Genomic DNA, 15,333 nt, shown 5'->3' on the forward strand with positions numbered 1-15,333 from the left:
GCCTATGTTCCTTTTCCGCAATTTCTATACACTGTGTCAATGAAAATAGATTGTCCTCCAACCTCCTTTGTTTCCGGAACCCATTCTGTAGTTCCCCTAGCACCCCCTCGTTCTCCACCCAAGCCTGCAGTCTATCCTTTATAATTTGCATCACCACCCTGTAAACCACAGACGTCACTGTTATGGGGCGATAGTTACTTACGTCTGCTTTGTCCCCCTTTCCCTTATATATCATGTTCATTCTACTTAATCGCCATTCATCGGGGACTTTCTCATCCACTATCATTTTGTTCACTACCTGTATTAATGTTTGCTTGGATTTTGGTCCTAACTTCTTTATCAACATAATCGGGATACCATCTGGTCCTGTTGATGTGCCAGTAGGAACCTTCTTCTCTGCCCTTTCCCACTCTCCTTGCTCAAGTGAAGCTATTGCTGTAACCGGTCTATCCTCCTTCGATAAATTATGTACCACGTGCTGTGCTGAAAATTTTTCCGTCATCCTTGTTCCTATGTGTTTTATTGCTTCATCCCCTTCTAGTCGAATACCCTCATCTGTAACAATAAACCTTTGTTCTAGCCTAGTTTTATTACTCATTGCATTTAGATGTTTCCAGAATTTTTGGGCTGCTTTTCTATCCTTTTTATTTACTTCTGACATCCATTGGGCACCCTTTCTTCTAATTTTCTCATTAATCAAATAGGATGCGTCCCTTCTACACTTTATGAAGGTATCCCATTTTCTGTCTACTTCGGGTTTTGGTTCCCCCCTCTTCTTGGAATATCTGTGTTCCCTGGATGCTTCCTTGCGCTTTTCTATTGCCCTCTTGACCTCCTCATCCCACCAACTCTTGGGTTTGCATCTTTTCCCTTTTAGCTTTACTCCCACCTTAGCTAGCTCTAGCTCCAGTAATCGAGTTAATTTGGTATAAGTCCATTCTGTTTCACTATCCTCAAAAATTACTTTCTCGATTTGTTTGGCTGCTACTTCCAATTGCTTTTCTGAGTAAAAATTTCCCCCTGATTGTTTATCTTGATTCAGTCCTACATTGCTTTTTCTTCTGAAGCTCAACTTGATACGCTTGTGGTCACTACCTAGACTTCTGGAACCATCTTCATCTATGCTCATTACCCCTAATCTGTTATACATCCTCTGTGACATTAGTGCATAATCTATCGTCGAGTGCAGACTCCCCGCCTCCCATGTTATGAGCCCTTCACACTTCTCGGTGCTGTTGCATACAACTAAATCATGCCTGTCACACATGTCCTGCAGCATGCTTCCTGTCGAATCCGTGTACCCATCCAGGTCTTCTATGTGTGCATTCATGTCGCCTAATATAATTATCTCGCCCTGTCCTCCTAGCTCATCAATGTCGCTTGCAATACATTCTAACATTTTCCTGTTTTCCTCTTTGGCATTAACCCCTGTCCACAGGTATACAAAGCCAAGGAGTGTTTGCTTGCCTGCCACTGTTCCTTTTAGCCATAAATGTTCCCTGCATCCCAGTTTAACCCTTTGAAAATTCATACTTTTATGAATGAATGCCCCAATTCCACCTCCCTTTCTGCTGCCCTCGGTTCTATTGCAATATTCCCATGCGTAGTCTGGGTTACAGGGTGGTTGCTCCATGTCTCTAAGATGTGTTTCCGCTAAACCATATACCATTAATTCCTCCTGTCTTAACTGTTCTTCTATTTCCTCCCATTTCAGTCTATTCCTGCCACCTTGCATGTTAATGAAACCTATATCTGAATTAACTTGGCCCTGGCGCTTGCGTCTCTTTCTTCCCCTATGGTTCCATTGTCCGTTTGATCTTAATTCTTCCTTCTCTACACTGGTTCCTTCAGAGCTCTGGGTCCCCCCAAAAAAGCTGTTGCCTGGCGACCTATCCTACTACCCACCTTCTTGCCAGTGGCACCACCGTAGTGGATGCCATCCTCCATCCTCCGTCTCGAAGGGAAGCGCCCCTGGAGGATATTGTGTCAACTAAAGTGCGTGAACGGCGAGCAGGCAAGTATCTGCGAATGAATCGCTGATTAATTAAAGACAAAAACACGCATGTTGAGGGATAAATTTTGACTCTGCCCCTGGCGATTATCTCTCCGCGGCCAGAATGATCCCGTGCTGAAAAAAAACGCGCGCCGTTGCAGCGAGCAGCCGAGCCGAGCTACGCGCCCGAAGAGAAGGTAAGCGCATTGCGATGCACCCGTCGAGTGTGGCATATTGTTTGTATCGAATTTTCCGTTTCTTCAAGGCCGGGAAGCGGTTTCTGAATTTTTTGTCGTCATGTAAATAGCCTTAAGTATCTCTAGTTTCGCCGTAGTTTGGTGCGAAGACGACTCGGTGTCCTACGATCGGCGTACGGGCATCCCAAGTTATCGTTCGATGTGCGCAGCGCAGCACGCCCATTGAATTTATCGTGTGGTGGCTATCGGTGCTCCCGGTATTGCTTTTCTCTCTTTCGTTTGATCGCGTTACGGGGTGACAATTTAAGAACGTGCGGTCGACAGCGACGGCAATTTGTAAGTTGTAACGAGCAATAGGCCTAGGATTTTGAGACGAATGGGTGAGCGGATATAAGGGCTCCGTGGTGCGTGATAAACAAATGCACGTTTGAGAGCCACAGTGGCCTGCCTCTGTAAACCGGTTAACTTCGGCGTGACGCTTAGAAGCTTGCGTAAGCTGTTGGCGACGCTGTTAGTAGTAGGAGGTTGAATAAGAAGGCCGCTTAGAGAGGCCCTTTTTTGTCAACCGCAGCGCGGCACGAGCACGGTCCCCAGATAGGTGAATTAGCGGAATAATAATCCTATCCACGCATTACCTGCGCAGATCGGGAATGCAAACGCTGCCCTGACTGACATAAGAATTGAGTATCGCGTTCATGAAACCACAGATTATATCCGCGGACAGGCAGCGTTATGTGTTTTATATTAGCCCACACGCCGCGTAACTAGCAATGTTCACTGCCTTGCTTTCAGGCATTATGGGCCAAACACTTTCGGAGCCGGTGACCGCGAAAGAGACGTCAAGTTGCATGAACGACCAAGTGAAAGTGGGAGCTTCGTGCATGCAGGGATGGCGTATAAGTATCCTTTACGGTTCTAGTTTCATGCTTGACCTACGAGTTCTTGTCAAATTTGGCCGCATTTCCTAGTGGTCTTGCATCATCGCATCGCTGCCTTTGCGCGTTGCTGGCTCTCTTGGACTTATTAGGGCACTTTTCTTCAAGTTGCAAGAAATTGGATGTTTTAATTTTGGGCTGCAGTTGTCCTCACAAAAATTTGACTTACGATTTTGCTTCCTTTCTGTGTTTTGCTGTGACTATATCGAGTGCAGCAAACATCAGTTTTGTTGCATTTTTTTTTCATGCTGTCAGTGCCACAGAACCATGAACCTGCAATGTTTGTGTACCCTTTGGAACTTAAGACCCCCTCTCATTACCATCTGAAGCAACCAACACATGTAACACTGTCCATTGATCCCCACCCTGTCCTTGAGAAATCCTTGACTTGTCACTAACCAGACATGGAAGATGCGCATACACATCTTCTGAGCCTCTCTGAGGATAAAGATGCTGCATTTTTTGCTGTCTATGATGGTCATGGAGGAGCAAAGGTGGCGCAGTACGCAGGAAGTCATGTTCATCGCAAGATTGTCTCTCAGCCATCATATCGTAAGCAGATTTTTTATAAATTTTGATGGTGTTTGTCAAAAAATCTTGTTAGAAAGAATCGAGCAAGTTGGAAATTAGTTTCCTTGTACAGTCATCAGCATGGCTCTCCAGAGGGCTCAAATGCCGCCCTGTCACACGAGGAAGTGAAATTTTTAAGCAGGTATTCAGTTCTAACGACAGTTCTTACGCTGGAGTGAAGCAACATAGGCACACAATTTTCCATGGCAATTGCGCTGTACCAGTTATAGAGCAGCTGAGTCGATTTCACTTTTGTTTGCTTTGTAACACACTGCTCCAGCTCTCTGGACAAGCCTGCTAATGATTGTACTGTAGCCTTTGTACTTGAAGAAGGTTTTCTTCCTAGTGGCCAGCTTGTTTACGTTAAAATTTTGCATAAAGACTGTGCTGTAAAGTCTGTTTTGCATTGTAATATATTTGTCATTCGTACTAGCTTGACTTGTCTTTTTTTTAGCAGATGGTGATGTTAGTTAGTGCACTCAGCTAGTTGAGTCTGCTTTCCTGAGAGCTAGTCTTTGTGGCGCCTGTGGTTTTCCATTTCTGCTGTATGAGTTAAGCAAGGACTGGTGCCGGACGCATTACTGTCCAAAGCAGTCCTCATGGTGCAGTCACTGTGCAGAACCCGAGCTTGTGCAAATATGTTATACATACAGGGTAACAAGTTTTTGAAAGGTGTCAAAATAAGTGCCAGAGGTTACTTTTTGCTTCTAGCTTTCATGTGCTGCCAGCCTGGAACGACACATAAATGCACTTCATGCATTACTCCAGTCTGCGATTTGAATCAATGCATAATCACTTCCTTATGTGCTTTAGATATGTCTTTTCATGTCATAACATGAAGTACACGATTGCTTTCATTGATGAATAAGGGACACTGGAGAGTGCATTATACTTATGAACTGTTTCATCATAGCACTAGGCTTGTGTCACGGCTTGCACTTCTACTGCAGCTCAGAATTATGTTCATGGCTTGAGCAGTATGGGTTGAATGGATGGAAAACTGCCACATTCTAGTTAATCTGCATGCATGCTCTGCGCATTCACTGAAAATTAAACCAACAGTTGGCTGCTAGTCATTTTTGTATCCTTTTTTTCTGACATTCCTGCTATGTGGGTCGATTGTACAACAAATTCCTGCACGTGCTTCATTGCAATTTGTCTGTTGATCTTGTCATTATACTGGGCATAATATGTGTACTTGACATTATTGCACAGCATAGCTTGCATATGCTTGGTTACAATGCAAACTATTTATTCGCAACTGTTGCATGAGCTGTCAACTCTATTTTAATGTGCATAAACTGTACTGCTGCTTATACATGTATGGAGTGAAAAATATGAAGTGACTAATGAACCTGCTGAGGGGGAAAGGGGATACAGCGTGATGACTAGTTACTTGAACGTCTATTGTGTAAAGCTAACGTTCTGAAGGGAAAGCTAACGTGAATTCAGCCTTTGTGAATGATTCACCATTTCATGTGGGGATTTGCATTCAGTATCTTGTTTTCTATGCATGGCGATCACATTTTTATAATTTTTGCTGTAGCTGTAGTCTGGTACGACTCTAAAACGAAGCGGCAAGTGCCCCTCAAAGGAGGCCTTCCAGCCAGTCATGTCAACTGATTTTCATGATGTTGCTGTTAAACCACGGTTTTAATCCCCTGTCACACTAGGGCTACTAGAGATTAAGCATGCATTAACTGCAACCTCATGAAAATCGGTCAATGCGATTGGCTGGAGTGCCTGTTTTGAAGGGCACTTACCGCTTTGTTCTTGAGTTGTATCCAGCTGTAGTCGATTGTTAAAGGGAAACTAAATCTGTGAGAAGTCTGCCCAAAGGAATGATTGTTGCCTATGTGGACTGGGTAGCTACAGTGGAGAGATTCATTGCTTTACCTTGTAGTGGCTGTTATGAAAGGGAACCTGTAGGCCTTTTGGTATCAGTGAGATATTAAGGGTCTGCAAACCTCTATTAAGCCTCCCTAAATTACTTAGCTAAATGATGGGAGTATAGTTTTTCCTGTGTGTCAGGGCAGCTACACAGTGCGTGAATGGACTAGCAGACTAAGGTGGTGCAATATTTCTTGGATTGTTCTTCTAAGCATACACCTGCAAAGAAGCCTAGTTCATGATCTGAAAAAGTCAAACTGTGTGTTTTCTTCTTGTAACGCTTGTACCGATGCTCTGCTTAGCCTCTCAATTTGCTGGTGCTCAGGGGATTTCATGCTTTCTTGTACAGGTAGATTTCATCATTATAGGGTGCTGTGTAGTACTGTTTCGTGTATTTTCTCACTCTGAATGTTTTTTGTCATGCGCAGAAAGAGGAGATGTGGTTGATGCCATAAAAAAAGGCTTTCTGGAAGTGGACTCGGATATGCTTAAGGGTAAGATGCTATCTTGTTTGCCATTGATGCCCATTTAGTACATTTGTAGAGGTAAATGTCGTTAATTGGAGCTGTTTTTGAACACGTATACTTTTCAGTGTGATTTTTATGGCAAGCTTTTCTGTAGTGCTTTTGCTTTGTTTCAAATTTATTGTTTTTTTTTCTTCATCTGTAAGTTAGTTTTTTTTAAATCAGGAAAAGAATGGATCTGACTATTATTGCCTTTAAAATGGCTCACATATGCTAGCTTGAAAAGGCCCCTGATCCCTCTCACGCCAAAAATTGTTTATTCCAGTAGTTGTGTGTTGTGTTGACTGAAAAGCATGCTTTTGCAAAAAATGTTTTTGAAAAGACTAGTGCTGAGGTTGCAGGTGTTGCAATCCAGCACTGTGGCCATGATTTTCTGAGTCATATCTGCTCAGTTATGTCCTGCCTCCCTCCTCCCTATAAATCTGCCCCTGTTCAGATGTGCAAGCCAAGCACAAGCTGTCAGGGCCATTTGTGCTTTTTCTAAACAAATAGGCTAGCATGTCACGAGAAAACTTGTTTTTGTTCAGGTTTTTCTTTCTTTTCCTCCTTCTCCTTTTTTTTAATGATGTATTTCTACCCTGCTGAAATCTCTTGTGTGGATCGCAGTATCTGTAAATAAATAAATGAATAAATAAAATACAGTTGTGCCTCGTTAATTTGGACACTTTAGTTCCCGAGCAAAACTGCCCATAGAGCGAGTTGTCTGTAACAACGAATTGTGAAGGGGGGAAAAAAACGCTATGGTTACGGTCGGCTGCTGTGGATGCTGATGGCCAATGAACTTCAAGTTAGACGCGGTTTTGCGAGCTACAAGCCCATTATTCTGGTCGCCATTGTGCTGGAAATAATGGGGTGCAGCTTGACGCGCCTAGTGATCTGTGGTATGCTTGAAGACGTCTCATGGCTAAATGATCTAGCTGCTACTATATCTGTTCACATCGCACTAACTGTTACTATGTATTGGCTCATATTTGAACAGCGCAATAAAACAACGGGACACAATTCAGCGCTTGTGGTGTCCTTTCTTCGTTGTGTCCCGTTGTTTTATTGCGCTGTTCAAATATGAATCAATACCAACTCGCCCAGTTCGCAGCTTTAATGAATGTAATTTCTAGTACGGTGGGCTCCCCTCTTTGAAAACAGCGCTTGTGGTGTCCTTTCTTCATTGTGTCCCGTTGTTTTATTGCGCTGTTCAAATATGAATCAATACCAACTCGCCCAGTTCGCAGCTTTAATCTATGTATTGGCACTCAGATGGCTGACAGCTGCTGATGGTGGCTTTCTACGTTGCACAAGCTGTACAAGGAGTTTACATCAGAGTCATTCATGCAATATGGAAAATGGAACAGCGCGCTCACCACAGTAGAAAAGGGCCATCACACAGCCATTTCAACTTTTTACTGCATTTCCCCAGTGTCCTGCACAAAAAATGCAGAAATTGAAACACCTGGCTGGGGCAGTAGAGATTCTGTTTTCATTACCGTCCATATTAACGAGAGAAAAATATGTCGGTCTCAGTGGGCACTGTGCATTTTTACTCTTGTCCATTGTCCGGACAGCGAGTTTTCATGTTAACAAGGCGTAAATGCGTTGAAAAAGTTTGGTCCCCAGAAAAACTGTCCATAATTCGCGTAGTCTATATTAAAAGGTCATATTAGCGACACTACTGTGAAGGCCTCATAGCATAAAGAATGCATGGTGCTGCCAGCTGTTGATAATTGCAACATACGGCCCATCTGATTTCTGGTGTAGTGGTTTCATTTTCATTGTTTTTTTTTATTTGCCAAATGCTTGGGAGGTGGTGTCATAAAAATGACATGTCATGCTCATTTGATCTGAAATAGTGCTGCTTTTAAGTTAATCTTGTTGCGCTCTCCTGCAGATGACACCATGAAAGATGAGTTGGCAGGCACCACAGCTGTCGTGGTGCTCTTGAAAGGTGGGCGCATCTATTGCGGCAATGTTGGTGACTCGCGGGCCATCGCATCTGTTGGCGGCCACGTGCAGCAGCTCTCTTTCGACCACAAACCAAGCAACGAATTGGAGACCAGGCGCATCATTGCAGCTGGTGGTTGGGTAGAGTTCAACCGTGTGAATGGTCCGTTTCTTATGATTTTTTCATTTTTTTTTACATTTTAGTGTATTAGCCAAGTAACTGTTGTTAGCATGAGATGCATGAAATGGCCAGCATGTCAAGAACATGACATGCTGATAAAGGCATACAGTGGAGCCCACTTATAACGAACATGAGTGTCACGCGGCGTCCGTTCGTTATATCCCGAAGTTTGTAGTAAGTGGACCGCAGCTTTAAAGACAGTTGCTTGTCAACACAATTTTTTTTTCTTCCCGAAAAAGTCCGTGATGGACGTCTGTTTCTGCAGCGCAGATCTGATGAAGGAGGTTTCCAGTTTATTTAAACCAGAAGCGTGCTATCGCCGAGGCCCTTGGCATAGACAAGCTGTCTGAGGCTCTCTATGTAGCTCATTGCTACAGGCACGCTTACTGCTGCTGGCTCCGAAGTTTCATTCCTCTGCGTCACACTCGTCCCGCACTTCAGAAACGATGCCCTCGTCCGTGCACGGTTCCGCAGTGTCGGCATCGTCATTGACAGAAATAAAATCATTCCAACCAATTTCGTGACCCCCCATGTTGGAGTCGACGACGCGCTGCCACAAATCGCCGCTGAGCTGGTCATCTTCCGAAGCATCAGGCTTGGCATCAGACACTGTGTCGACGAAGCCGGCCTTGCGGAAGCAGTTCCGCTCGCCAGTGGCCGTCACCTCCACCCAGGCCTCTTTCATCATCTCTAACGCTGAATACAATGGAAATGGGCACGGTGTTCCCATCTGCCATCCTGAATTACAACCAGGGCCCGTGATTGGAACGATGCCATCGAAACGTTTGCACCGCAACAAGAGTGACAAAAGTGCGCTTTGGGGTAGACGTGCAATGTGCACAGGCGGCAATCATGCCAATCAAGCTAAAGATACAGACGCACAGCGCCAGCGGAGAGACTTATGAGGGGCGCCCGTGAGCGTCAGTGCAGCCACTTCTTGGCTCCCACGGAAGGCCTGCTTCACAGAGCGTGGCCTCCGCGATCGGCACCGGCGGCGGCGCTGTTGATCGCGGAGGCCACGCGCGGATTTGCAAGAGTGAGGAGAGGGGAGCGGAGTTGCGAGGAGGGGCGGGAGGGCTATGTTGGAAGGCGCCGCGAAGCGGAAAGGGTAGCTCGCTTGAGAGCGACATGAAATGGGGCGGGCAGTTGGCCTGCGATGAGTCTCGGGAAAACATGCCGCGCGCCGGGTGCACAAAGGGGTCGGAAGCAGGCTGTCTCGCATCGCGGCGGCGGGTTTACGCCGTCCATTCGCTGTAACCGATCATCAGGGCTTAATGGTGTTCGTTATACGTGTGATTTTGTGCCATTGAAACAATGTATATTTTGACGGTCGTGCACGTCTCGTTCGTTATAAGCGAAAGTTCATCTTAAGTGGGGCCGTTATATGTGGGCTCGACTGTATGTACTGGTGACATCCTGATGTCTTAGAGACCAGGTTTTGTGCAAAATGCTTTGCCCTGTTAGGAATAGTGAAACAAATTGCCCAGTACCTTGTAAAGCATCTGCACAACCTTTAAGGCGTTCAGGAGATAGAGCTCTGCAGCAATCGGCAGCAACATGACAAATGCACGAGACTAGTTGTCTTCCTAGCCACCAGATGCCAGCAGTATGTGGCTTATTTCGAGCCGCTCAAGACATTTGCGCAGGAGCTCTCTTCAAAAGATGAACATGCCCTAATGTTATTGGCATGCTGCCAAGGTCTGCGCTGCCGGACGGTGCGAAAACTGGGGGCAAAAAAAAAAAATCTAGTACAAAAGTGGGTGATGGGCTTTGTGCTAGTGGGTTCGTTGTGTGGGTATATATGGTACTCTCACGTGGCTATGATTCAAAATTTGGCTTAAGTATGCGCTCTGCCATGCATGCATTTAAAGGGTCCCTGAAACTTGTTTGCAACGAGGGTAAGAAAAGCAAAAGATCGATAGGTATTGGATCACCCGTCATCCTGCTGCAAAAATTTTCGGTCTATTTTATGTAGTATCAGAAATGTCAGCAATTTGCTTGTCAGCTGCACGTGAACTGTAGAGGGGCAAATGGGGAGACCAGAGTGTTGTTTTGGCCTGCCATGCCATGCTTGTTCTTGTCATTGCTTCGTTTGTTTACAGGGAGAGGGCTGCATAGTCTCATCAAGACTTCACATGTCAAATTTTTTCTCATAGGTAACCTGGCTCTCTCACGGGCCCTTGGTGATTTCGTCTTCAAGAAGAATGAGAAAAAGTCTCCAGAAGAGCAGATCGTGACTGGTAGGATTTTTTCTTTTCTGTTGACTTTTTATTGCTGTTCGATGTCTGAGAAACCTTTTGCTTAAAGGCGCACTAAAGAGAAATCTGAAGTCATCTTTTTATCGCGAGAACTCAATCTACACTCTTCCAGCATTCTTAGAAACTTTGATTTATTGTCCCGTGCAGCCGATTTCTCTATTATCGAATTAAACGTCCCAGCTCCTGCCTTTTTTTTTACGCAACTCGTCTGCTTGCAACATTTCTGCGGTGACGATGAAAGTGGAAGAAAATAAGTGGGGCTACTGCAGTGTTTCTTCCATACAAACAGTCGTGTCTAGAATTCGTTTATGAGGCATGAGGTGACACTTTGCTTTTATGCTGTTGCCAGACAGCTTGAAATATTTTCTGAAACTGTGGTATTGTTCTTTGTGCATTCCAGCTTGAGGCAGGAGCTCTTTGTTGCAAATTCACGACACTCGACCACAAGAGGATATTCGTTGTATTCGTATAAATGCAGTACTTTCACAAAAAACAAAAATGTGATAACTATATGAACACGATGGAAGATATATTTACTAGACTGCACTGCCATGCCATTGCAAACAACTGATATAGTAAGGATCTTGGCTGGTCTCAGCAACTTGACTATAGAAGGTTTCTGATGTAGTCGATTGTTGCACGACAGCAGTTGCTCCCGAAGAGCCTGGCAGCGCTTCCATGACATCCGCGGCGTGGTTTCCAACTCCAATCAAGCCACTTTACACAGATGCATAGCCAGCAGATCCTGAAGTGCTCGGAAAAATGTCTGTGATGCCTGCAGCAATACATTCTCGCAGCAGACCTCAAAGAGACGTTCTTACTGTTCTTGGCTTTTGGTGGCTTTCACTTGCAGCTGCCATCATAATGAGTTGTTCTGTGCTTGTTTTCGAAGAAGCATCGATCACTGAAATTGAGAGCCACCAAGTCGGAAGGAAAAACAAGTATGATGTGAGACGAGCAAACATAGCTAGCAGATAGCAAAAGCAACGCCGTTCCATCGGCTCCCGCACTAACCCTGCCAGTTCTAGAGGCACCCTATACCACTCACGGCCTTTGATGAAACAATTTTTTTTTTAGTGCTTCCTGCTAGTTTTCAGCAATGAAACTTTGATAGAGCATGAAGATTGAGTCATACGAGCAGCTATTTTTATTTTTAGAAAAATTTTTGCACAGTTTGAATGCCACGTTCTCCTTTAATTCTGTGGTGAAGGGGGCATATTGTTCGCATGTTCCATTTTGTAGCTCTTTTTAAGCATGCTGTACGTTTGATGTTTCTAGCTTATCCTGATGTCATTGTGAAGGATCTTACACCCGACCACGAGTTTCTATTGCTGGCCTGTGATGGGATTTGGGATGTACTTTCCAATGAAGAAGTGGTTGAATTTGTGCGTGCACGGATAGCTGCCAAGATGGAACCGGAGCAGGTGAGATATACTTCTTACTGGAATGATCTGCGGTCTGTGCACTTCGCACGCGCGCCTTGCCAGTGGTGTTGTGGCTCCCGCCATTGGTAATTTGCATGTGGCAAAGATGGGAGGCTCTTGATGCAATGATGTGCTGAACTGTATGCTCCTGATGGTCATTTGTAAGCAAGCAGTGCCCCTATAATCGCTCTCCTTAAGCAAAGGCTGAATGGGCAGTTGACGTTTCCTCATTAGTACTTGTAAAGCCAAAAATCGCAAGGCATCTCAATAAAAACTTGAGCCATAGTTGTGTTCTGTTGCAAGTTGGCAAGATTTCTTGCCATTGGCACACTTGGGCTATGTGGGCTTTTGCGGTGAAAGACCCTTTCAGCGGATGCAGCTTCATCCACTCGTCTTCATCCAATGGTGCCTGTGATGCAGTTGATGGCCTCTCCAAAGCACACACTTCACTGTGCTTGTGGCACTTCTTTCGTTTCTCATCTTCGGCTGCAGGTGCAGTGGGTAGCCCTCGTAATTAAAATGGCGCAACACCTTTTCCACATCACCATCCGTTTGCTTGGTGTAGCACAACACAGTGTTGGCTGTCAACTGTTGAGCCATGTAACGATTAAGCACTTCCGTGTGAGGCTGGTGTCGGCAGGGCAGGAATTTCGTGAAATGACAGTTCCGCTACCCTCCTTTCTTAGCATGATATGCAATGGGGCATGCAGCAGTGTGGCATGTTAGTGCATTGTCACAAATGCAGGAAACAAGCCAATGCACAAACTTGAGCAGAACAAGATTGTGTCACTTAACAGCAGGTTTTGATTTGTGTTGTATTGGTTAGCGCAGAACTGTTATTAGCAGCAATGAGTACAAGTGGTCATTAATATACTCCTCTTATACACAGTGACATCAGCAGATGATTGGGTCACACATGTGTGATATCTGCCGCAGTGAAGTACTAGGAGGAATGCATTTCTCTCATTAGTGAACTGAAGCATTTTTTTTGTCACCCATGCCCTGAAAGGTTATTAGGTTTTTTTAATTATTTTTTTCAGATTTGTGAAGAACTGATGACCCGTTGCCTGGCACCTGATTGCCAAATGGGGGGCCTAGGCTGTGACAACATGACAGTAGTGCTGGTCTGCTTGCTCAATGGTGCCCCGTATGAAGAGCTGGCACGCCGCTGTGCACGGCCACCGCTTCCGTGTCCACCGTCGCCGCCCGCAAGCCCTCGTGAAGGCTACCACTTTGACCATGAAGTCACAGCGCCACTTGGAGGCGAGCTTCAAATGGACGCACACAGGCAGGGAGACACAGCCGAAGAGAGCAAGCCGATGCCACAGGAGCAGACGACGACACCCGAGGAACAGACAACGCCTGTGCCTCCGTCGCCACCTACTCCACCTTCATCGTCTGCGCCCCTCAGGGAGAGTGGTGGCGAGATGGCGGTGGCGTGATGTGTAGTGGCACTCACTGTGGAACACTTAGGAAAGCTGTCCTCCCTGCGCTTCACAATTTTTTTTCTTCTTCCTTCCTTAAATCTCCGGCTTGTGCCTAAAAGGGATGGAGTGTGTGCTGTACACGTGCATCAGGACAGGATGGAGGGACAGCAGGCGAGGCTGGCTTTCTCTGCTGTCGTAGTGACAGCAGTTTGACGAGAAAATAGTAAAAAGCGAACTGTGCATAACTGCACCAGGCACAGCATTTCACCCCTTTTTGACACTGCTCTTAATTTTTCTTTTTTTACTTTTCTCGCTGTCTCTCTTGTGCAAAGTGAGGGCTGGAGGACGTCACCACAGGCTTAGCAATCTGTGCAATGCAAGTGTCTCATTCATGTTACATTCATTGCCTTCCTTTTTCAAAGTCATCAACAGCAAGCTGTGGCAGCGAAAAAGAAATTGCTGATCGAGCTGTCTGGTGTGCATTCAGCGATTCCAACGTTTAAAGAATGCCACACAACAAATCCATGCCCTCCCATGCATTGAAGCAAATGAGTCTCCACCTCTGTGGGTAGCCATGCTTTGTCCACTGCCTAAGCAGTGGCCACAGTGAGCGCTTGTGACAAGACAGCTTAAAACAGGCTCTGCTACAGATTGTTTGGGATCGAAGGCATTCTGTTTCGTCACGTGCACAGCACTTGCAAGACTGACTGGCTAGCACCCTAGACTATTTTTTTTTTTTTTTTGCCAGTGTGACAAGCACTGTGACAAAGTGCATGCCCTTGGTGAACTCTGAAGCATGAGAGAGGAAGTGCGATTAAATTTCGACCTGGAGCTGCTGCTGCATGGTGCCAGCACATTTCATTGTTGTTTGTTATTGTTGTTCAGTAGCAGGCACCATATGTTTAAAGAGCAGTCTCTGATATAGGCCTGAACATTCTTATTTTTTGCCATCGTGTTCCTCGTGTAATGTAGATAAAAGTACATCAGCTTGGTCCAAGCGTGCCTGTTGTTCTGTTACCTGGAGACAGAAAAAAGTATACATACCTGTATATAAGCACATGTTTTATATGAGCGAGCAACAGTGTTACTCAACGCAGTCAGTTGTAAATATCCCGAGAGTCCCAGAATTGGTTATTCAATATTTTTCCTCCCCTTCTTCTCCTTTGGGATCATTAAGCACTGGGCGGCCTCATTTTATGTGGAAGTGAGAAATGGACAGACTTAGCTTATTTTGTCATCTTTTGGTAACTCAGTATCTTGCTTGTCGAATATGAAGCTAGTTTACTTCATTCGATCCTTTTCTCAATGAGTGCTATGATGAGGCCTGGGCAGTCGATGGGGGTTGTTTTCTATACGTGGTGCTTACTTTTTATGTACTGAATGAAAACCTCTCACTTGCTTTTGTGGTGTTCTGTCTTTTATGAGTCTTCATAGGCATACTAATAAAAATGTGACTGAATGAGCTGTTTTTGTTTTTCCCCTGGTGCCTACAACGTGGCATAGCAGATTCACTGGGAACAACTGCAACTTCGGTCCTTTGTGAAATTCGATAGTTTGGTCTTTTGTTAGGCACTCGGCTACTGAGCCAGAGTACCCGGGTTCGATGGAGACGAAACTCAAAAGGCGGCCATGTGCTGGGGGATGTCGGTACACGTTAAACCCTCCGCTACTGCACCTCTTTCTTCCTTATTTCACTCCCTCCTTTATCCTCCACAGAGTTATGCAAGACAGTTACTGTGTCATTTCCTTTCCTCAAACACCGATATTCATTTCATTTTGGTCTTTGGTAGCTGTTGATTATTTGGCTGCAAATGACATTTATTGCCAAGAAATTGGGAGTTAAGTGGGGAGCCTGGTCTTGAAAACAATATTTTCACAATTATGAAATCTTCAGAGAGCATGTATTTTTGCGTGCCGATTCCAAATATGTCATTTAATTTCATGTAAAACACGTCCTTGAGCACTTATGTAATTGTTATCAAAGTTTTTCGTACTGAGT

At 45.1% G+C, this 15,333-nt stretch overlaps 1 protein-coding gene across 3 annotated transcripts; it reads left to right on the forward strand.

Moving 5' to 3' along the window:
- Positions 1-1,958: 1,958 nt before the first annotated feature.
- Positions 1,959-14,796, forward strand: LOC144129021 (putative protein phosphatase 2C T23F11.1). Of its 3 annotated transcripts, XM_077662892.1 has the most exons (9): positions 1,959-2,014; positions 2,117-2,190; positions 2,983-3,090; positions 3,528-3,677; positions 6,014-6,079; positions 7,992-8,207; positions 10,382-10,465; positions 11,762-11,907; positions 12,948-14,796. In XM_077662892.1, exons 3-9 carry the CDS (start codon positions 2,988-2,990, stop codon positions 13,347-13,349), a joined length of 1,167 nt encoding a protein of 388 aa, XP_077519018.1. In that variant the 5' UTR covers positions 1,959-2,014; positions 2,117-2,190; positions 2,983-2,987; the 3' UTR covers positions 13,350-14,796. The 3 variants fall into 3 exon arrangements, with proteins under 3 accessions (XP_077519018.1, XP_077519017.1, XP_077519019.1); XM_077662891.1 differs by having other exon boundaries at positions 1,984-2,190; XM_077662893.1 differs by lacking the exon at positions 1,959-2,014 and having other exon boundaries at positions 2,182-2,447.
- Positions 14,797-15,333: the final 537 nt, after the last annotated feature.

The sequence above is a fragment of the Amblyomma americanum genome, chromosome 4 (genome assembly GCF_052857255.1).
Source record: "Amblyomma americanum isolate KBUSLIRL-KWMA chromosome 4, ASM5285725v1, whole genome shotgun sequence".
NCBI classification, from domain to species: Eukaryota; Metazoa; Arthropoda; class Arachnida; order Ixodida; family Ixodidae; genus Amblyomma; species Amblyomma americanum.